Consider the following 22853-nt stretch of genomic DNA (forward strand, 5'->3'; position numbering starts at 1 on the left):
TATGCCTAACACATACGAGCAGGGGACGCTCAAATTTGCCTTCTGGCAACAGCATGTTAAAAGGATTCTCAAATCATTTTGCCAAAAGGAGGTCTCATTTGGTTTATTTACATTTGACATATAAGCCTTAAGGTTATAACTTACACACTAAACAAGGATGCCCAAGATTTTATAGTACTACAATGAAAACACCTAGAATCCTCTGTGGAATGAGAAGAAAATAAGTAAGAGAGGAATGCTTTTCCAGAAATCCATCTAGCCCTCATGGATACAGGGTTGCAGCATGTGGTCAGTTCCTGCCCTTTTGGTCAGTTCCTGCCCTTTTGCCCAGTTCCTAAGAGCCAAAGAAAAGGTATTTGAATATGATCATTCATGTGGAGACCTGCTACTCTTCCCGGATTCTATCCTGCGTTAAAAGAGTATAGTCGTAGAAAAGCACTTGGAGATTTATAGTCCTGGTGTATTTCTGTACATCTCTTTATGTAATTAAATCTGTGAAGAGTAATCGTGTTGATCAGGACTTTCACTTCAATTCAAGTATATATGAAGAAGATTAAGAATATTTTTTTGATAAGAGTTTATTTGAGCCAAACGGATTACATATGCCGTGGAGCAAGACTGACAATGCTCCCAAGAATTTTTTTTTTTTTTAATCACAATAGTTGATAGTTGAATCACTTATGCGTGCCTTTCCACCTAAGTTATAAACGCTGTATGTTATCTTTAATTTTTTCTGTATTAATAAACATTTTAGTTAGAGGCATCATTCAAACAGTAGACACAAAGTCTTTAATTCTACCCTGGATCTGATGCCCCATACAAAACAACCGCACTCAGGTTCCCTGATATCAGGCAGCCAGTGTAGTTATAGTTCTGAGGGCATCAGGTTATTTGCAGAATAGGATTCTCCCAGCCTCCATGACAAATAACAGGTTTTCACATCTGTAATTTCCCAGAATCAATTTAGGTGGTCTGACTGCTGGGTACAACAAACTGTTTAATAAATACCAGGCTTTCTTGAACTTAGAGTCTGAATTTAAATTCCTAATCTAATTTAAATACTATAAGTAGCATTTACACAAATTTGCTTTCAAGTCCATCTGCTAATTCTAATATAGACTAAAATCACAGTAAGCTTGGTTCATTCTGATTTTTAAAATTCATATGAAATTTTACCAACCGATTTTAGACAATAACCACCAAACTATAAGATTCCATTTCAACATGCACACACACACACACACACACACACACACACACACACACACACACACAAAATAACTTTCTTGTTTAACTTCATTCTATTAAATGTCTTAAGCTCTGAAAGGGACCTTCGAGCTGATCAGTCAGGACCTCCTCCCCCCATTTCACAAATGAGGGAATTGAGGCACAGGGAGGTCAATGACTTGTCTGAGGTACTTGGAGAGAGAGGCAGAGCCCCCACACATTGTAGCTGGTCAGGCCTTGCCAGAGGAGGCTCGCCCTAAAGTAATGCAGAGGCCAGGCCTACAACACTTTATTTCTCAGACATATAGGCTCACACTCTGGGGCTCACTCTCTTAACAAGCATTCAATATAGAACAGAGAACTACATTCTGAAAAGCAACCAGTAGCTAAAAACATATCAATGTGCACATTGAAAAGGAAAATGCAGCATTATCAGGAACTTCATGCAAACTAGAACTCTTTTCAACCAAATCTACTTTTTAGTCATTCGACATCACACATCTCTTACGCAGCTTACTGTAAACCTTAGGTAAATCATGAAGCTTATGCTCTAATTTTATTTACCAAAAAATATTTTCCCTTGTGGCATTTGAAGTTCTTACAGCACATAAAAAGAATTTTCCAGTAGGCATTTTTCTCCTACAAACATGATTAGATTTTTGTATTTGTTTGTTTGCTTTAACTGTTTTTAATAGCAATCGTTCAAAGTTCTCATGATAAGTGCCTTAACGTTCCAAGTTCTTGTTTTGTCAGACAGCAATATTGTTTTCCCAAAAGAGAAGCCAGGGATGTCATAGATATTTAATTTCACAAGAGACTTAAGATAGTGTTTTACTTTGGAAGTAAAGATCTATCCTTTAACTTGTACCTTTAATTTAGGAAAGTAGATGTTCTCTGCCATAGCCTTTGACATTGACTTCTTCATGTATATCCTATATTAAACATTTTGATTTTTTTCTATCACTTGTATCATGGTATAACAGTATACCAAATGTTTTTAGAAAATTAATAACTTTGATATCAAACACCTAAATTGAACCAGTCTTCTATCAAAAAGCGATCTCTTGAATTACATACAGCCTATTGCTCAAGCAGAAAGCAATTTTGCTTGCATCATATTGCAAAAGTTCTAGTAGGCAGTAATAACTCCAAATAATGCCGAATGTTCCAAATGTCTAAAATTTTCAAACTCAGAGTTGTTTAGGTTAACAGGTTCTCAGGATGTTTATTCTAATTCAGTTGTGTTTTTTTTTTTTTTTTTTTGGCAACATTTTATCGCTAATTTCAGTGAGCAGAGGACTCTTAGAATCAGATTGCACATATAATACTCAAGGATCTGCCAAGAGGATGGAATGACAACAATTAAGTTTGCTTGTCCCAATTGTTCTCTGTGGATTACATGATTTCTGATAGGTTGTTTCCTTAACAGGTTCTGCCGAACAATTTATTTTTTCATGAACCAAAACACCTTGATAAGAACAGAGAGTCAGTCTTAAAAAGAGGAAATTCTATTCAGGGCTTGGTTTTTAGGGATATTTTCCAACATTGGGTCACAAAATGCCCCAGCCTCCTCTTGCCTGAGATGAGGCTGGGGCATTTTGGGGAAGGTGGTGGAGATTCCATGTGTTATTGTGTGTGGGAGGAGAAAGGAGGAGAATTTAGAAAACTTTCTGTGTCATCTCTGAAGGTACTTTGGACAGTCAGGTGCAAAAGAATTTGACATTGGCCCCTGTTCAGTTTCACCCCTGACTGGGAGAGGCAGAAAGAGTTTTTAATTAGTTATTGTCACAAAACTTTTAATTGGCTTAAGACCTGCGGGTCTTTTAAAACCATTATCGCAGACACATGCAAACATCTCATATTCTGAGGTGCTGGAACCTGTGTGCTGAGGAGTGAGAGTGAGCTGGGAGGGTGGCTTGTAGGAGTGGATGCCCAGACAGCACTCCTGCTATTTGCCTTTGCCCCTTTGCCCTCCAAGTTGCCTTTTGAAAAACTGCCAATGCTTTTCTCCTAGTCCCCTTTCTCATTTCCGGAATTAAAAAAAAAAAAAAAAATCTCGTCAGTTTTCAGTCAAATCAAAGCCTTTGAGTTTTATTCCAAATTATTGCCTTTAGAGAGTTAAATGCATCTCGTTTCTCAACAGATGCTCTCTCTGGACCACAGGTAGGAGGTAGCAGCACTCCTCAGGCAAATTCCAGCTTGAGACCTGGAGTGTTTTCCACATTTCCTTATTTATTAACCGAAAGAAGCAGCACCCACTTAACTTATGTCATCTACACCTGTGGTTCCAGCAGTTTTTGCTATGACCTCCTGCCTTCAAGAAGATAGATTTTAAAAATAGATTCAGATGTATATTTACAAATAAGACTGCTATGTTTGACTCATTGTCAGGTATAAATTCGTGACCAAATGCCCTTTATAAAGAAAACAGTTTTGATAGTACACAATATGGTTATGTGACTTTCAAATGATTGTTATTTTTAAAAAGCTTCTTAAATTCCAAGTTAAAGCTGCTACATTCTAACCCAGTCTCAGGATTAATTGGCTCAAAACCTCTCTGTGCCAGTGATGCCACTATACCCAGTGAGGGGGGCGGGGGGAGGCAGTGTCGGGGTCAGAGAGATGTACATCTCCTTCCAAAGCCAGCTCTCCTACTGGCCAGCAAGCAAATTCCAAGGGATAGATAGGATTAAGGGCTTCAAAGAGGATTCCCCAGCCCTCCCCTAAAGGAGGATCAAAAACTCTGGTCTAGTTCTGGAACAAAAATAAGCCCCAGCGAAGGAGAAAGTCCTTATTTAAACAGCATGTGGCCTATCCTGAAGCTTATACCCTTCCCAAGTTGGCTGGGGAGTGTCTTTTTAAATAGGCAGTGTGTGCAGTGGAGGGCGGCTTCTACCGTGCTTCTCTGGTTTTACAAGCAAAGTCAGACCCTCTCTAGCTGCTTTTGTTGACTCACGGATAAGCTCTGCCAAGAAGTGCAATCGTTCGCAGTAGAGAAAGCACTTTGCATGAACTTCTTTTTGCACTCTAAGCTTAGGCCCCAAAGGATTAAGGTAATAAAAACTGCTTACAGCTTGTTGCAATCTGTCTCCTGTCCAGGAAGAACCCCCCACCCCAACAAAACAGGCCCCCTCTCCACATTTCATTTCACCTCATCCCCTTTTTCAAACTGCCCCATGGGAGTCTCTAGTGTAAACACGCCCCAGCAGCACACGCGGTAACTCATTAACTTAGAGGAATCTGGGGGCACTGTGGACGGTTTTCTATTAATAGAGGATAAAGCTCCTGCATACATTAGTGGTAATGCCCTGGCGGCCCGCACAAAATTAACTCCTCCCAGGCCAGCAAGAGGAAACCGCGTTCCGCCTAGGCAGATGTTTGCCTGAAACGCGCGTGTACACACACGGGGTTTTAGAACCTCTCCCCTTATACATGCCAGATCCCACTCCCATCTGAGTCCTGGCAGTAGCAGTCATTCTGGGAGGGATGTCTCTGAGGAAGGAACAGTGGTGCCTAGGGGCCATCGGGTGTCGTCAGTCAGCTGAGCTTTGCCACGCACACCGCCAGGGCTACAGCCGCCAGCAGCACGGCGCTGAAAAGGGTGGCGGCGATGGCCTTGCTCAGGTCGCAGGGCGCTGTCCGCTCTTCTATGGACACAAAGCCCGCTGAAGAGGCGCCAACGCTGGACGGGAGCTCGGCGCCCGCCGCCTGCCGGGCCTGTACTGTCCAGCGGGGCACGTTGACCTTCATCTCCATGTCGTGGCTCATCTTGCCCACTTGAAGGATCTCCCGCTCCAGCTCTCGCAGGTCGTTTACATCGAAGTCGCATTCTGCCTCGTGCCGCAAGCTGCGGGCGCTCAAGGCGCGCGCGGCTACGCCCCCTGCACCGCCAGTTACGCCTGTGCGCACGAGCGGCCGTCGAGGCGTGTGCAGTGGGAACGCGGTGCCAAGCGCCAGCGCGCGCCGCATGTCGGCTTCTAGCAGGTCCAGGCAGCCGGAGAAGGCCACCCAGAGGCGCTCGAACTCAGCGCGCTCCTCGGTGCCCATGCCCCGGTCTCGCAGAGCGGTGGTCAGCTGGGCGCCGGTGGCCACCGCCAGCTCCTGCGCCTTATGGCGCGTTTTCTGCAGCTCCTCACGCAGGTTCTGTGAGTCCGCGGAGCCTCCGACGGTTAGCACCAGGTGGTGGTAGCATGCGGTCGCCTTGTTGAGCGCATCCAGCAGAGCCTTGCACTCTTCCTTCGCCATGGCGGTGCGCTCCCGCGCAGCTGGGTCGCGTGCGCCCCTTTCAGTTTTACGCCTTCAGCGCGGCAGGACGCGGCCAGCCCTACCGGCGGCCCCGGGCCGGACCGCCGGCGTGCTCCTCATGGTCCAAGACTAGCTCGGTGCTGCCGTGCTGTCGATGGATCCCGCTTGGGACCTGCGACGTGCGCCTCTGAGTAGCGGGCGCGGAGAGTCCAGTTAGCTGCCTCCCGTCCCCTTGTCCATCCTCCCCAGATACGCTCCGAGTCACAGGTCTAGTCTCTGCACCGCCCTGGTCTCCACGGTGGCCCCCTGCGAAGCCCGGGTTGCGGTCCCATCTTTTCGTGCTGTCTCCACTGCTAGCCCGCTGCCGAGCTGCGCGCTCCGCCTTAGCCGCAGCCAAGGGCGGCCGGGTCGTGTTTCTTAGGATCCACCCACCCCCGCCCGTCCTTACAGGGCGCTTCCATCTCTGGACAAGGGATAGGCGGAGCCCCGCGCGGGGAGGTCACGTGTAGGTCCCCCATCTCCCCCTCCTCCGCACCCCATTGAAGTTCTGGAATATTAACGCTCGGCAGATCTAACCCTTCTCTATTTCACGGATTGGGAAACTGAGGCCCGGGTTAAAAAAAAAAAAGGGGGGGACCTAGGTCACTCGATAGTGAAGGGACTAGAACCTAGGGACCCGGACTCCCAGACCCTATCAGCAACAGGAGTGGTGTGCCTCGTAGGCCTGGGCACCTCCATTCTCCAAAGCTAGCAATAAAGGGCGATCCACAGGGTAGGATGGCTCCCAAGTCTCCCCATCCCGATTAAGCCCGCTTTCCAGAGACGGAGCTTGGACCCTTTCCCTAGTGTCAAATGGGCTTTCGGCCCCGCCCCCTCCCGTTCCGGGCACGCGCAGTCGGCGGTTCTGGGCTTGTCCAGCCGGTGTAGGAAGTGCTTTGCTCTGCCGGAGCCCCTCCCCCGGCTGGACGGACTCAATGGTTGCTCTGCTCGTACGTCACTCTGGATAAGCACGGCCGCTCATTGGGCTAACCTGGAGGTGCGGCTCCGCCCAACGGCGGAGTAAAAGGGTGGGCGGTGGAGTGAAGCTGCGGCGCTGGGGCGGTGGGCACAGAAGTCCGAGCCCAAGGGCCGGGAGGTGTCGCCGCCGCTCGGGGAAGGGTAGGGAGTGAAACTATGTAGCCTTTAAGTAAGTTCCTCTCTCCTGTCTGCTCCCGCGCCTCTCCTCCCTCCGGACGGCTGCGCCTCGGGGCCCAGAGGCCGGGCGGGGCCGCAAGCGGGAAGGGGGAGGGGCTCTTTCCTCCCCGCCGCTGGCGCTCCAGGCGCGGCTGGTGCTCCCCTGGCTTCCCCCAAAACCCCGGCCCCTCGCCGGGTGCATCGCCCAGCCCGCGCTCTCCTGATCCCGTCCGCAACCGGAGTCGTTCTGCTCCTCCTTTCCGGGGTGGGGTGGGGTGGCGAAGAATGTGCCCTCTGATCCCCGCGGCTCTAGGACGGGTCAGTGGGTCTGGGGCCCCCGGAGCTCAGAATTGGGGGTTGGCTGGATCGTCGCTCTTGGGTTGAGTGGCCTCGTGGGTTTGCGGGTGGCCTAGCCTGGGGGGGTGGAGAGGAGGCTGTGGGTCGCGGTCCGGCGCTTCGGGTCGGGCGAGGGGGATGTTGAAGGCTCAGGCAAGGGAGGAGGGAATCCTTGCCTGCCTGCCTGCCTGCCTGCCTGCCTGCCTGCCTGCCTGCCTGCCTGCCTCTTGCGGGGCGGGGTCTCCTTGTCCTGCTAGGTAAAGATTACTACAGGAAAACTCTCGAGCACTAAGAGATAGATATTCCGCATTCTGAGTCTGTTCAGTTCTTTTCGTAGAAAATGGACTGCCCTAGGCCCGTGAGCTAGACGGTGCCTCTTTGGTCACCCCTCGAGGTGCTGGGAATTTGGGAACCCTCGACCCTTGATGGGACTCGGAAGCAAGTGTCTAGTCTTCATTGAGGATTTAGGACATTCAGAGAACGAGAGGTAGGCGAAACTACTGGGACTACTAGTTTACATGCCAGCTGGGATTTTCCAAGTTCATGGGTTTCCTGGAGAGAGGCCTCTATTTTGATTAAGAAATATGCCCTACCACTAGCCCTAGGCAAGAGCAGTGGATATTAGTTGGATATTTGCATTTCTAGGCCTCCTCTCTAGTCCTGGTGTTGAGGCAGCCTGGAGGATCCAGAACCTATGGCCTCAGGGCTCGCTATCACTCAGCAGTCTGTCTTTTAATCTACTGGCTATTTGTGGTGAAGGCCCAGGCTTTCCAGGCCTTGGCCATTGTCTGCTGTGGAGGATTTCAGCCGGCTAAATGGGGGCCTTGAAAGGGGAAGAGTAGTTTTTAGGATGAAATGGTAGAAAGAAGAACCCATCTCTTTGGGGATCTGTGGAGGCAGCAGTGGAAGATGAGGCTGCAGAGGTCAGCAAGGGGGCAGAAATGAGAAATTGAGACTTTATCTAGTAGGGAGTGGAGGGGAAATCATTGAAGGATCCTGCACAGCACTCAGTGTTGGAAAAATCATTTCGTGGTCTTTTGGGTGAACAGGTTTGAGTGGCCCTGTAGGCCTCCAAGGGGCACGGGCAGGATGGGAGCAGGAACAGATACTTCTGACTAGCCCTAGTGGCAGGAAAGCAATCAGGGCTCTGAAGTTGGATGGACACTTTGAGTGAGGTTTCTCCATCTTGTCTTGTCACCTGAAGTAATCCTGCCAGGTAGCATTGCTGGGGAGTGAACCGTAGAATCTGCATAGGTCCTGGGGTCAGGTCTTCATTGTGCCTCCTTGTGGCTCTTGGACCAGTGTTGCCCTCATGAGGGTAGCTGCTGAGTCTTTGTTATTCACATGTCTCTGCACTGTTGGGGTTCTTCCTCTGTTTATGAATTGTCAGGATTAGGTCAGTGTTTAGTAACTTCATCTTCTCCTAGAGGAGCAGAGGAATGTGACCATGTGATGTTAGATACCAAACCTAGAAAGGATTCACATCTGAAAAATCCAGACCTGATTTGTCTTGATATTATGTCTACGTCTGAGAGACACTGAGAAGTGGCCCTTGAAGTTCCTACATTTCTGCCCAAGATACTGACAGAGAGGAGGGTGCTGGTGGATCCACCTGTAGCTCCAGCAGCAGAGTGATGCAGTGGCATTCTGTGGGGCAGTTGTGCTCCTCCAAACTTTTCTGCCCTGTTTTTCAGCCCCTCTTCCAGCTCTGAGGCCTTGTCTCCCTCTGCGATCCTCCACAGTCCACCTGTCACTGTATTTAGCCAGCTCTGAGCACACTGTTTGTTTCTGGCTTTTTGCCAGCGCTAGCATGGTTGCCTGAGGCCAGACCCTCACTCTCCCCAGTTATGGGCAGTGGATTTTTAGCTCCTGTGAGAAAAGATCTCTCCCTGGGAGCTTTCCCTTACACACCACTATCATTTTGTTCAAGTGAGCGAATAATTACTGAATGCCTGCGGTGAGCCAGGCAGCTAGGCACAGGCTGGGTGCTTTGAAGAAGAGCTTTGAGAAAAATATGGATGGGATCCATAGATGTTATAGGCCAGAAGGACACAAGTGACTAACATTATATCATTGACTTGCTTCTGTTTGGGATTAAACATAGATAAATAGAAAGTATTTTCTTTGTGCCTTTTCTTTCCGAATCACAAATTAAACCAGCTGGAGCGTTATTGCTCATCAGTTGGAAAATATGCCTGGTCAGGGTCTTTGGTCAGGGTCCTGAAAGGATGGGAGCAGCCACAGCAGTGGGATTTCGACAGGGAGTGCATCTCTGGGAGGTGCAGACTTTCCTGATTCTGCTGAGGCAGACTGCACGCTGTCACCAGATGGTCCCTGACCACAGAGAGTTATCCAGGCTGACAGTACAGTTGAAAACCACAAAACCACAAGTGTGCTTACCACCTCCTGAAATGCCTGGTACCAGTTTGAGTCCTTGCCTGGCCGTCCTGATCACAGAGTAACCTCAGATAACTCATGTTCCAGGGTATTTGGTATCTCTGACTAACTTCACTGGATTTTCTGTAAATGATCCCATCATTTGAGCTTAGGCAGGAGTGGAATCTTTTTGAAGAAGTTTTATAAGAGGATTCACTCATCTTTTTAGTTTTACAAGGAAAAGTCAGTTTACTTTTTATGATACTATAAAATGTAAAACTAATTCTTGCAAGTAAACTTGTCAGGGCATTAAGTATTATTTTATTTTTAAGTATTTACCCCTATATAAGAATTCAGTTCTGCATTAAGCACCAGACTGTGTGTGATTATTACATATTTTTAACCCTGGGACAGAAAGGTTGAGAACAGAACTGGACAGAGCTCTTTGAATCCCTCCTCCTGGACAGAGGGTTCAGTCATTGGCAACCAGGAAGACTGCTGTCCAAGAGAAAGCAGATGGCTTGGGACTGAAAAACAGTAAGCTCCGTCCCGTTCACCAGCAATACTTGCTAAGAGCCCTATGTGTTTACATAGTTCATGCATATGAACTGTATGTTCTGATATCAGCATTCAGGGGCTTTCTCTTACCTTGCTGCCCCTCTCAGACCTGCTCTGTTTGGATTCTTATTTCCCTGGACTCATCTTCTCATCTAGTCAAAGTTTTCTTGGGTTTTCTGTGCCCACAGGAACCTTTTCCTGCCGCCTAAACCTCTGGCCCTGCTCAGGTCTCTACCAGGATGCCTTCCCCACTTCCCACCTCCATGCCCCTCCCTGCTGCTCCTGTCTCTGTCTGGTCCTTACCTCTTCCAGCACTGATCTGGGTTTGTTGTCCACTTCTGGTGCACATTTCTTGTCTCCCAGCTAAGTTGTAAGTTTCTCCATCAAAGCCAGCCCTTGTCACCTTCATATCGGGGATGGAGGTGTTGGTGTTCTGCCAGCATCTAGTCTGAAGAGCAGGAGCGTCCCTCCCCAGTTTTAGTTTGACCGTATCACACCCCGTTTCTCCTATGGTTTTGTCCAAGGCATCTGTACTTTTGCACTCTGCCATGTAGAACCAACTGTGTCAGGAACCTGAAAGAATTTTGTTTTCTTATGACTCTGTCCTAGCAAAATTACATTATACAGTTCTGCTTGGGGCTCATAAAAGGATTATCTGGGCTCTGGTAATAATTGAATTCAACAATTCGGGTACCTGAATTGTTGCAGAGCTGTCTTCTGGGGTCCAGGAAGGGATTATATTGTAGCTGTTTTCATGCTAGGCCCTTCTCCCTAAGCGGATTTGCAGGGAGCTCAGGGGCCTCCTTTAGGCAGTCCCCAGGAGCTGCAGCCAAGACAACTCTGGCCGGACCAGACCAAGGTGATTCCATATGGCTCCTGTGTGGCTGTCTGTCAGGAGGACTTTTTTGGGGGGCGGGGATGAAGTATGGAATCTGTGCATCTGTGGCTCATGAAATAACCCCTAGTCCATAATATATTTATGCATATTGTTCTGCTGTTTTCTCAAGGAGACATGGGAATATTTTTACATAGTGAGAAAGTAATTCGGTTTTTCATTCTATGTAACCTTGAGTTCGCCAACTAGGCCTCCATTTCTTCATCTGTGGCATGGAGCTAATGATACCAATAGTTACTGTGAGCATTAGTTATAGTTAGTTACCTATAGTTATCAGGAGCATTGAAATTGGGTGAGGATGTATAGAAGTTACCACAGTGCCTGGATACCCTCACATGAACCTTGTGCTATTTTTATCATTAACCATAAGGGATAGAATTCATAATATACTTAGGCATATTGTTCTTATGTTTCCCCGAGGAGGCATACTGGAATATTTTTACATAGAAAGTAATTCAGTTTTTCATTTTCCTTCATCTGATTCTATCAAGGATAAGTTTACTCAATGATCTTTAATAGTTGCTGATTATCTCTTTTTAATGAAGAGCCTTCAGGGTTAAGCTCAGAACCTTTGGCAGGCAATAGTATCTAGCAAGGTTTTAAAGTCGATTGTTTTTATAATTTTTAATTTTAAAACTATATGGGAATCAATACTGGGTTTTGTTTTGTTTTTCCCATTTAAGTAGTAATAGGATTCTTTAAAAAATACATTTGAAAAGGGAGTGGGTGTTTAAAGGAAAATGCCAGACATTACCAATAGAGCCATTGTGCACTGTGAAGGTTATTCATCACACAGATGCCCTGCCCAAACTGGGGCCGATATGTAGCCTGTGGGCTGCTTACCAAGCCATGTGCCCTGCAACACAGCACCCCCTGGGAAAATGGGGTGCCTTTTTCTAATTCTCACAAAAGGACCATGTGGTGGTACATTGGTATGCAGTTGGCAAAAGTAGTGAAGGCAGCATGTAAATAAGACTCCTACAAGACAGGTAACAGACTGAGATGGAGGCTCAGGTGCAATGACATGACTAGAACTCTGAATCCTTTTCCATGCTCATTCTTTATATTCCTCTCTGAGAGCCCATTAAAACTACACTGATGGGTGGTAAGAGGAGCAGACTGGGGCAATGGCGGCCCCATTCACAATAGCAGCAAATCTATATAGAATATACAAATAATGTCTAATAAAAGTCGTATATGATCTTTAAGGAGAAAATTTAATTGGAGGACATAGAAGATGTACATGGAAAGATATACCATGTTCATGGAAAAAATTCATTATTATAAAGATGTTGACTCTCTAGTCCATAAATTCAGTACAGTTCCAGTAAAAATCCCAACAGGATTTTTATGGAATTGATAAGCTGATTCTAATTGACATGATTTTGTAAATAATTAAGAATAACCAGGCAATTTTGGAGAACAAGGTGGGAAGCCTTTCTTTATGAGATAGCAAAGCTTATTATGAAGCTGTAGTCATATAAAATAATGTGGGTCTGCTCTGTCTAATAGCCATTAGTCACATATGGCTATTAAGCCCTTGAAATATGGCTATTATGAATTGAGAAGTCCTATTAAGGTACCAGATTTTGAAGACTTGGTAGTAATAAAAAAATGTAAAATATGTCATTGATAATTTTAAAATATTGATCATATGTTGAAAATGTAATATTTTGGACATATTAAGATAAATAAAATTTATTAGAATTTTTCCTTTTTTATGTGGCTACTAGAAAATTTTAAATTATATATGTAATCATGTTATATGTTATTAACATTTCTCACATATATCTGTTGGACAGCACTGGTCTGTCTAGACCATTGAAACAGAATAGAGCCCAGAAACAGGCTAAACATATATGGGAACTTGGGGTATGACAAAGGTAATAACATTATCAGCCAGTGTGAAAGGGATGGACTACTCAAAAAACAATGATGGGGACAATTGGCTTGGTGTTCCCCCAAAATTCATATGTTGAAGCCCTAATCCTTAATGTGATGGTATTTTGAGGTGGGGCATTGGGATCTAATTGGGGTTAGATTAGGTCATGAGAGTAGAGCCCTCATGATGGTATTAATGCCCTTATAAAAAGAGGAAGAGACAGGAGATCTCTGTCTCCATCATGTGAGGATGCAGCAAGAAGATCAACAATCCAGAAAGTGTTCCCTCACCAAGAACCAAGTCTGTTAGCACTTTGATCTTGGACTTCCTTGCCTCCAAAACTGAGAAATAAATGTTTGTTGTTTAAGCCACCCAGTCTATGGTATTCTGTCATAGCAGCCCAAACAGACTAAGACAGTTTACCATATGGAAAAAAATTAAATTAGATACCCAACTTATAACATATATAAAAATAAAGATGAATTGAAGTCCTAAAAATGAAAAACTTCAAGATTCTTAGAAATTATAGGGACCATTTTTGTGGCCTTGGTTTTGGAAAGGACGTAGTTTCAAGTATAGCCTTTGCTGCATAACAAACCAGCCCAAAATTTAGTGGCTTAAAACTGCCACATTTTATTACCTTCTACTGTGTGGGCTGGGCTGGCACATGGTTCTCCTGCTAGTCTCACCTAAACTCACATAGTTGTATTCAGCTGGAGAGATTTTGATGGTCTTCCCCGTGGGCTTCTTCACAGCATGGTGGTCTCAGGGCACCAAGAGAATGAGAGTGGAATCTGCAAGGCCTCTTGAGGCTGACACCAATCACAGAGCGTCAATTCTGCCTGTTGGTTGGTTAGAGCAAATCACAGGGCTAGCTCAGATTCAAGGGCTGGAGAAGTAAACACCACCTTTTGATTGGGGAAATGGCGAAGTCACTTTACCTAAGGACATGCTGGATGAGAGGATTTCTTAAGATCCAAAAAGCACTGACCATTATTAAAGCAAAGATTGACAGGTTCAACTACATCAAAATCAAACGCTTCGATTTCTATAAATACCCATCTCAAAAAAGGAAAAGATAAGTCACAGATTGAGAGAAGATATTTACAACATGTTTTAGTATCCAGATATGTAAAGAACTAAAAATCATGAGGAAAAGGCCAACAACTCATTAGAAAAGTGGGCAAAAGACATGATAAGGTAATTTATAAAACAAGGAAATGACGTTCTACTTCATTAGAGAAATGAAAAATTAAAAACAGCAAAATACTATTTTATACTTATAGACTGGCAGAAATGAGATAATCTGATGCTACTTAAAAGTGTTGACTGGAATGCAATGTGAAGAAGGGGAACGCTCGTGCATTTTTCACGGGGGCGGAAAGCAAGCGGTCCAGCGTTGTCAGCATCTGGTGACAGTACAGGTGGATGTACTCTGCAGTGCCTCTCTCCTAAGGACATTCCTAGATGTGTGCTTATGGAACCCATAAGGGTATAGAGAGCTCATTCAAGCATTGTTTGCAATATTGGAAATGTGGAAGCATCTTAAATATAGGATATGAGATAAATGTGTCACATTTACTTAAAGATACCATATAGAAATCAATGAATGGATGAGAGCTGTAAGGATCAGCATGGACAGAACTTGCAAAAGTAATGTTGATCGTAAAGGTTATTTTCCAGAATATTTATAGTGTGGTACTGTTTATGTAAATTTTGAACCACCTAAAACAGTATTCTAGATTATTTATGAATACACAAATATTAAAGGACTAGTAACGTGAGTAAGAAGGATACACAACTTTAGGATCGTGAAAGAGGTGGAGAGAATGGGATCAGGGCAGGACACAGCTGGGGTTCTGGTCTACTGATATATTTGATGTCTACAAAGAAAATCTGAGGCAAATATGGCCAAGTGTTAAAGTTTGGTAATTCTGAGTGGTAGGTTTATATTACTTTGTACTTTTCTGTCTGCCTAAAATATTTCATTAAAAATGCATGCATATCTTTAAAGTGCCATAATTTTGATCATGTAAGATATTTTTAAAATAGCCATTTTTACATTTGCAATGATTTGGAGTTTATTAAGATTTTCTGAACTTAGTTTATACATTTAACCAGTAAAAAGAGTCATCTTGGAATTGGTGGGTTATCTTTGATATTTCCTGATGGAGTGTTAAGTCTGTAGAGTTGAATACTACATGTTAGGGATGGTTTTTAGAAATTGCCAGATCAAGACCTTCATGTGTTATACAAATTCGAAAGTGCTCATTTACTGCTTTTTCCCCCCTTGTTCCAGGAGATTCACTTTGCCCCATCCGAAGTCCATATGGCTCTGTATGATGAAGATCTTCTGAAAAATCCTTTCTATCTGGCTCTTCAGAAGTGGCGTCCAGACTTGTGCAACAAGGTGGCCCAAATCCATGGCATTGTAAGTGCGTCAGTCCTGAGGATTGTCCTTTTGCATTAGACGTGGACCTAACAGTCCTGACAAGGTCAGAAATATGGTAGACTTCAGTTAAGTTGAGAAGGAGTCAGCTACAAACCTGCTCAGTGTAACGAGTCCCAGACCATGCTCGATATGTGGACGAGCAGAGAGAGACCACCAATTACTGCTTCCTCCAGGAAGCCTCTTGGGACTGCACCAGCCCAAGATGTAATCCTTTCTCTGAACTCTCAGCCCATGTTGACAGAGATCTTAAGGTATTTTCCTCTGTTTCTCTTGTTTTCACATTGACCGTTAGAGCTTCTCGAGGGCAGAAATCATATTCCTCCCCAGAGCCTCACGAGTGAGGTGGGTGCTCACTCCAGTAGAATAATAGAACGTGTGAACACATTCATATGTCGCTTTCAAAGGCATTTGCTAAAGAGAAAGAACTGTGGTGAAAGAACTTTGATAATAGAGGCCACAGTCTCAAAAGCTTTCACGGGCAGCCAGGAGGTGTGTGAGAGAAACCATACCTGTCCGTGGAGCCTCTGCTGCCTGGCGAGAAGGCACACCCCACACCGCAGCTCCGTCCAGTTGGTGGCATTGGCGGCATCTTACACATCATGTCGGGACACAGTGCGGGTGCCTCTGTGCCATCCGTTTTTGGCCTCTGCTTGAGGAGTCTTGTGTGTGTTGTCCTCTTCTCCGTGTTCCCCACTTGCCACGGGGTGTGACTTCACACAAGCATGTCAGGCGGCTGCGGATTTGAACCAAAGGAGAGGTCGGGTTAACTCAAGTTGATGTCAGGTTCTCAGCTGCCACTCTGGAAAACTGGAACCGACTTGGACGCCGCCCAGTCTGTCCCTGTGCCCTCATACATTTGATTCATACATTTTTCTTAGAATTTTTTCACTTTGGATTTTAGAAGGCATAAAGGTCATCATGTTTTTAAAAATTGGAGAATACAGCTGTTGCCAAAGAAGAAAAGAAAAATCTCACAAAAGCTCTCCAAAGACATTTATTCTTTTCACACTAGTTATTAAATGCTACTGTAGGCAAGGCACTATGTCTGATGCTGAGAACACAGCAAAAAATATGAACATACATCGCCATCTTTATTTACCCTTATGGAGTAACTGGCCCTCAGACCTCTCCCTGCGAGTCAAGCTTGCGGGCCACCTAATCCTCATGTGACCGTGCGTGCGGCAGCTGAGGATGCAGCTCGACTGCTTCCTCTACCTGCCCCAGCCCCTCATGGAGTCCGACTTCTTTCCCAATGCTTCCTTTGGTGGGGACGCCTCCACGTCCAGGTGGCCACCTCCTGCCATCATCTGTCCCCTGACCGGACAGTAGAAGCCTTTTCTCCTATGTTCCCCAGGGGTGAATCGCAGAGGCCTGTGGTACCCACACATTGCTTCTAGTAGTCACCTCCTTTCTTATAGCCATCCAGCTAATTATGCTCTGTGGCTTCTTCAGAGCAGGCTGGGTGGGCCTGCCACACCCCTGGGGCTCTTGTCCATGAGGCATCGGGGAGAGAATTCTCCAGGTTTCCCAGGTGGACTGGGGTGGGATCCATTTGTCTACAGGAAAAACAGAAATTACAAAAGGAGATTAAATGTGGTTCCTTCTGTGGTCCTTTAATTATGGAGTAGGTAGGCTTTTGAGAGCTAACTTGGGAACTTAGCAGCATGTCTTATAAATTCCAGAGAACTGACTTTCAAGTAAAATACGTAGACAGCCCAGCTAAGGGCACTGATGGCCATATTCCACTTCTCAGGATTCATTTAGTATAGATCCAGCCCGCAAACATTTACTGAGTACTATGTGCCAGGCACCGGGCTAGGTTTCCAAGATTACACGGATGAGTGGAGAACATGGCATGCCTTCAGGAAGTTCTAGAAACAACAGGCTGTCTGTAGGACAGAGGAGTGAGTGTCAGCACAGACATTGTCACGGGTTCCCATGGAGTATGTAACTCAGCCTGGGCAGGAGTCAGGAGTGTACCTCGGAGTGAGCGTCACTGAGGCCGTCTTATCTTTATTCTACTTGTCTTTTCTTTAATTGCTATTTTTAAAATTCTTTATAAAAGGGCTAGAATAAAAAGTTTTGTCATTAAACTTTGAAATGAGTAGGTCCCTAACTTATGGCCTACTCCGTAACTCTAAACTTTATGAACTCCACATAGGCCATTAAAACTCCATGACAATCAGTCGGCCTTTTGAGCCACGCTTCTCTTGCTCAGGCCCGCTTCCACGTCTGGAAGTGTACTTTCCCTTCTAATAAAACTTTTCTTTTCTACTGCAAAACAACAACAACAACAAAAAACAAAACTCCACGACATCTACTCCAGAACTAGTCTGAAGCTTCATCTTAGGCGAATCCCCAAGGCACCTGACCCCGCCCTCCTCTGAGCAGCTTCGTAGCTGCCCTTCTACCGTCTTCCGTGGCTGGCTTCCTCACCCCTCACCCCGCAGGACTCAGGACTCCGATGGAGATGGATGAAGCCACAGAGCACCAGCCACTGGCTTCTGTGTGCAATAAAATGCTCCAGGAAGCATTGTCTGCCTGAAAACAGGGGGTCCCGAGACTGGAGGGCCCTCTATTCACCGAACAAACATTAATTGGGCACCTACCGCACGTTGAGCAATGTGTTGGATAATGGGGACACAGTGCAGCCGAAGCCAGTCATGCTGTATGCAAGTTAGGGAGGTGGAGAAGGCTTTCATAAACAGGTGGATAGAATGCAATCACAGTTGGAGTGGAGTTCACCCAAGCACCTCAGAAGTTCCTGGTCCTTCGGGCCCTTTCTTGTGTGACTCCTTCATCCATAGGGCTGGACTGGGCCCATCTCTTGGCCTCTCTTGGTTGGGCACTAAGCACCCTCTAGGTCGGGTTCATGACATTCCCTTGCCTGTGGTCCCCAGAATCTTCTTTTGGTGTTCACTGCTTCCGGGATGCCCCCAGGGAGCCTGGAGGTTGTTTCTCAATTCAGGCTCATACCCAAGGGCCTCCCGTTTCTTTCTTTAAGTTTTCCTTTTGTTAAAATGTAAAATTATTATGTTTAATTTCAAACATATAAAAGTAGAAAGAATAATATAATGAGCCCCATGCACCAATCACCCAGTTTCAGTAGTCATCAGTTCAGTGGCCACATTTCTACTCCTTCCTGCCCTCTACCTTCAGACAGAAAATTATATAAAGTAGTCATATGATTTCATCTGTAAATATTTAGGAATGTACTTTTAAATGAACAGGACTCTTTAAAAAAACATAACTACGAGGGGAGGTTGATGGGGTGAAAGGGGTCAAACATGCAGTGACAGAAAGAAATCTAACAATGGGCAGTGAACATATAATACAATATATATATGCCTTACTATTGAATCGTACATCTGAAACTTTCTGGATTTCATTAACCAATGTTACCATAATAAAAAAAAAATTAAAAAAAAAGAAAAACAACCACAATACCATTATCACAGCAGAAAAATTTCCTCAATAATTCTTCAGTATTGTCAAATATCTAGTCACTCTTCAAATTTCCCAAATCATCTCATAATTTTTTGTTTGTTTTACAGTTGGTTTGTTCAAATCAGGAATCAGAGGAGATCCATACATTAGATTGGACTGACAGGTCTTTAAGTCTCTTTTTACCTCAACTTTATTGAGCTAAACTGAAGGACAACTAAATTTGATCAATTTTGACATGTATATAAACTTGTGAAACCATCACCAGTCTTAAGTTTCTTTTTAATTATATCTTCCCCTTTCCTCATTCTCTTTCTTTGGTTGCAATTCATTTATCCAGGTCATTTATCTTGTAGAGTTTCCTGCATTGTGGCTTTTGCCAGTTGTAATCCGTGGGCGTGTTTAACATGGTCTTCTGTCCTCTCTATTTTCTGCAATTGTTAGTTAAATCTAGATCTTGGTTGATTCAGTCATGATTTTTTGAGGTGGAGCAAGGCCACTTCACGGACTCTTCCATCAGCAAGTGCCTCCCTTTCTGCTGTGAGGAATTGGTGTGTCTCTCTGTGGAGAGAGAGGCCACGCTGCTCTTTCTAACCTGCCTGAGGGAGCCTGACGGCATCTGCGTCCACAGGCTCCAGTTTCATGCTGTCTGCCGAGTAAACTCTAGCAGGCACTGGGCTGTGCTCCTAGCCCTGGCTCCAGGAGGGCAGTTGTCAGGAAGCTGGCAGTAGCTTGAATCATGGCTCTGCTACTGGCTGTGTGACCCTGGACAAGTTGCTCAACTCCCTTGAGCCTTTGTTTCCTTGTATATACAAAGAGGACAGTGCAGAAGCTGTTTGCTTTGTTCTGGGCTGCTTTAGGAGATGGGGCTCTGCGGGACTTTGCCACTTTGGTCACCTTCCTTCCAGGTACACTTGAGTCTGAGGGAGTCTTCTTAAATTTGAGTCCCTGTGCAAAGCATGGTCCGTGTCTGGTTTCCAGGGCAGGAGACAGCGTTGAGTAGAGATCCTTCCCTTCGCTGCATTGAAATGAGAAGCTTGTGTCCGGTCAGCGAAGTGGCCACAGTCAGACCAAAATTCACCTTTCAGACTGAGCCTTCTCCAGAGAGTCTGGCACCCCGAGACATCTCTGGTGGAGGTGGTGGCCTGTGATAGGAAACTGTTTCTGCAGCTTGTGTCACAACTAGTCTTAGAGAAAAAAAAAAAAGGCAAAGAAAAAAATGAGAAGGAAACTGTCTTAATGTACAGTGTTTGTCATTCAGGCGGTGGGATTATGTGTGACTTTTTAGTTTCACTTTTCTGTACTTCCCAAACTATCTCTCGTCATCTGGAATCATTCCTGAGCCTGTTGAGGGTCGACTCGGGCGCCAGGGGTTAGCTGTGGGAGGGACCCTTCGGGGTGGGAGTGAATCCCCCAGTCTGCAGGTCTGAGATGGAAGAATACGCATGCTGCCTTCCTCTGCCTGGGCTCCATCATGACAACAAATCGTCAGTTGGCAGCAACTGCTGCCATTCTGGCAAGTGACCCCAGGCATTCTCTCTGCCAGCAAGTCCCCACAACAATTCCAGCTGGAAAGTTTTCAGATACATCCTGTCCTGCTGAAGTTGTAAATGACACCTCTCTCTCTAATATTCACCCTAATTGTGTTTTCCAGGTCTTAGTACCCTGCAAAGGAAGCCTGACAAGCAACGTTCAGTCTACTTGTCAGTTTGAATCCTATATTTTGATACCAGTGGAAGAACACTTTCAGACCTTAAATGGAAAGGTATTCATTTCTTCGTGGGTCAACCAGGGTTGCTCACTCAGTGTTTGGGTGGCTGGAGGGGAGAGAATCCTGCTTCTCACCTTTTCATGTCTATGTTAATGATGGCTTTGACACACATAGCAGTCCTGTGGGATGGGGGTGGAGGGCCCCTACCTTTAAGGAAAGAGGGGATGTTAGGGGTGAGCGGGGCCCTGACAGTGGCCTTGGAGGGTGAGGAGAGGCCGGCATCTCTCCTTCAGCTCACGGGGTTCCTGCCTGTGAGTTGGGAGGAGTCGCTGGAACACCTCTTCAACAAAGTCCCGAGAGAGTAAGCTATTATTCCAGTGACCTTGAAAGCTCTTTGGTTTCTTGGCCACAAATTAGACAGCAAGGATGAATATTTAATTTTTAAAAAACTTTTTGTTTTGAAATGATCTCAACCCTACAGAAAGTTTCAGTAACGTACAAAGAACTCTCATATACTTTTCCCTAGATTGGTCACCTATTAACATTTTATTTTCTAGATAGGTAGATGATAGATAAGCTAAATAGATAAAGAGATAGAGATATGAATATGAAATACATGTATTATTATTGTTTTTTCTGAACCTTTTTCAGAAGGATGAGTTGCACACACCATGTCCCTTTACTCTAAAACAATTCAGTGTGAATTTCCTACACGGCTGCAGTACAGTGGTCAGACTCAGAAAATTTAACATTGATAGAATACTGTTCTCCAGCATGCCATCCTCATACGAAATATGCTACTTATACAAATAATGTCCTTTTATAGAAAAAAAAAAAAATTTTTTTTTAGGTCCAGGATCACACAGTACGCTCAGTTGGTCTTTCAGTTTCCTTTAATTCAAAGAATTCCTCAGTCCGTCTTTGTCTCTCATGACACTGACGTTTTTGTTTTGCTTTGCGGACTCCCACTCAGTGTGGGCTCTCTGATGTTTCCCGTGATTAGATGAGCAGTTACGCCTTTTTCGCGGGAATGCCCCTGCATAGTATTTTGTCTTTCTCAGTCTATCCTGAAGCACATGATGTCATCTGTCTCGTGATGTTAACTTTGGGGTATGCATTTTGTTATTTTTTAAGTGGAAACAAGTAGTTTCCGAGAGGTGGATGGTTCCATTCCTAGTCAGAACTGTCCACAGTCTCCCTCCTATCCCTGGCCAGGGGAGGGGCCCACACTACCCTTCTCACCAGTATTGGCCCCATGGGACCCGACAGCCGGGGCTCACGGGTGCTGTGTGGTTGAGGAGGGATGGGGCATAGGGTGACGTGGATGCCAGCTCAAGGGTCAGCAGCCATGTGGCTCATGAGACATCCCACTGTTTTCCTGTCAGGCATCTGCTCACCACAGCTGCCAGACCCTGGATAGTTTATTTGTTCTCTTTTGGGTACCCAAATCTACAAAGAGAACAGAGCAGTCGGGTTTATCGTGGCAGATCTGCCCTGGGCCCCCCAGCCATGGCCAGAGTGGTGAGCCGTGGAGAGGACCGTAGCGTGTGTCCTCCAGCCCCGTGCACGTTGCAGCAACAGTCACTCTGGTGTCTTATTCAGATGGGAGCCTTCTCACTTTTTCTTTTCCTGGAAGGCACAGGTTTCCTGATACTGTAAGGAACACAGTAGTGTTCCTTCTGTTGCAGCATTTAAAAAGGATCAGAATACTAGGTAGACACAGCTGCCAGGGCAACAAAGAGGAAAGAAAACCATCTTAGTATCAAAAAGTAAAATAAAAGAGTGGTTCTACCTCTGCAAACCCACACCGGAACGAATGGGCAGGTGGGACGAGGTGCCCTCTTGGGGTCCAGGCTGGGAGGGGGAAGGCTGGTGGTACAGTGACGGTTCTCTCGTTTCAGGATGTCTTTATACAAGGAAACAGGATTAAATTAGGAGCTGGTTTTGCCTCTCTTCTCTCAGTGCCCATTCTTTTCGAAGAAACTTTCTACAATGAAAAAGAAGAAAGTTTCAGCCTACTGTGTATAGCCCATCCTTTGGAAAAGAGAGAGAGTTCAGGTATTCTGGGAGAAAACCCCATTCTGATTTGGAGAAATGTGTTTGTTGAACTTCCTTCTGACATAATTGTTACGTACATCCTGTAAAATATTCAGGAGCCCACTAGAAACCGGCATAACTGTTTCTATAATTCCCCATAGGACTTAATTGAAAAGTTGTCTTGAGCTAGGGAGACCTGGGTTGCGGCTGTGCTGCGTGTAGTTGCACAGATTGGATATTACGTGATTCCAGGAGGCAGTGTTCACATGGACCTCAGTGTGGATGTCGTCCCCCGTAATCGGGCAAAGTAGTAGCCTGGCTTTGTTTCCGGCCTCACCCACCCTGTCCTGTTGTTGTGCTTCTTTGACATCACATTATAATGAATAATAATTCTTCAGTTGCTCCAGGAAATTGAGCTAACAGTATGCCAAATGGACTCTGAGGCTCTTCTTATCAGGAATCAGGGTTTCTTCACCAGAGCCTCACGAGTCATGCCTGTGGTCCCTGATAGTTCCGG

General features: G+C 45.5%; 2 protein-coding genes across 6 annotated transcripts in view; one reads left to right on the plus strand and one right to left on the minus strand.

The window, feature by feature from the left end:
* Positions 1 to 2432: 2432 nt before the first annotated feature.
* RGS9BP (regulator of G protein signaling 9 binding protein) lies at positions 2433 to 6340 on the minus strand. The gene has a single exon (XM_011371859.2). It carries the CDS (start codon positions 5470 to 5472, stop codon positions 4765 to 4767), a length of 708 nt encoding a protein of 235 aa, XP_011370161.1. The 5' UTR covers positions 5473 to 6340; the 3' UTR covers positions 2433 to 4764.
* Positions 6341 to 6521: 181 nt separating this feature from the next.
* ANKRD27 (ankyrin repeat domain 27) overlaps positions 6522 to 22853 on the plus strand; it is a 49213-nt gene continuing 32881 nt past the window's right edge. The window contains exons 1-5 of one of the 5 annotated variants that reach the window (XM_011371861.2): positions 6532 to 6658; positions 7319 to 7468; positions 14992 to 15123; positions 20243 to 20353; positions 22201 to 22357. In XM_011371861.2, the coding sequence (XP_011370163.1) occupies positions 15022 to 15123; positions 20243 to 20353; positions 22201 to 22357 (370 nt within the window). In that variant the 5' untranslated portion in view covers positions 6532 to 6658; positions 7319 to 7468; positions 14992 to 15021. Of the gene's footprint in view, positions 6659 to 7318; positions 7469 to 13978; positions 14117 to 14991; positions 15124 to 20242; positions 20354 to 22200; positions 22358 to 22853 lie in introns of those variants that run through there. The other 4 variants (XM_023537707.1, XM_011371860.2, XM_011371862.2 and 1 more) reach the window with 4 other exon arrangements.

This window comes from Pteropus vampyrus, unplaced genomic scaffold (assembly GCF_000151845.1).
Source record: "Pteropus vampyrus isolate Shadow unplaced genomic scaffold, Pvam_2.0 Scaffold196, whole genome shotgun sequence".
Classification (NCBI taxonomy): Eukaryota; Metazoa; Chordata; class Mammalia; order Chiroptera; family Pteropodidae; genus Pteropus; species Pteropus vampyrus.

Coding starts and splice junctions, on each gene's coding strand:
- RGS9BP (XM_011371859.2), bottom strand. CDS start 5,472: ATGGCGAAGGAAGAGTGCAAGGCTCTGCTGGATGCGCTCAACAAGGCG.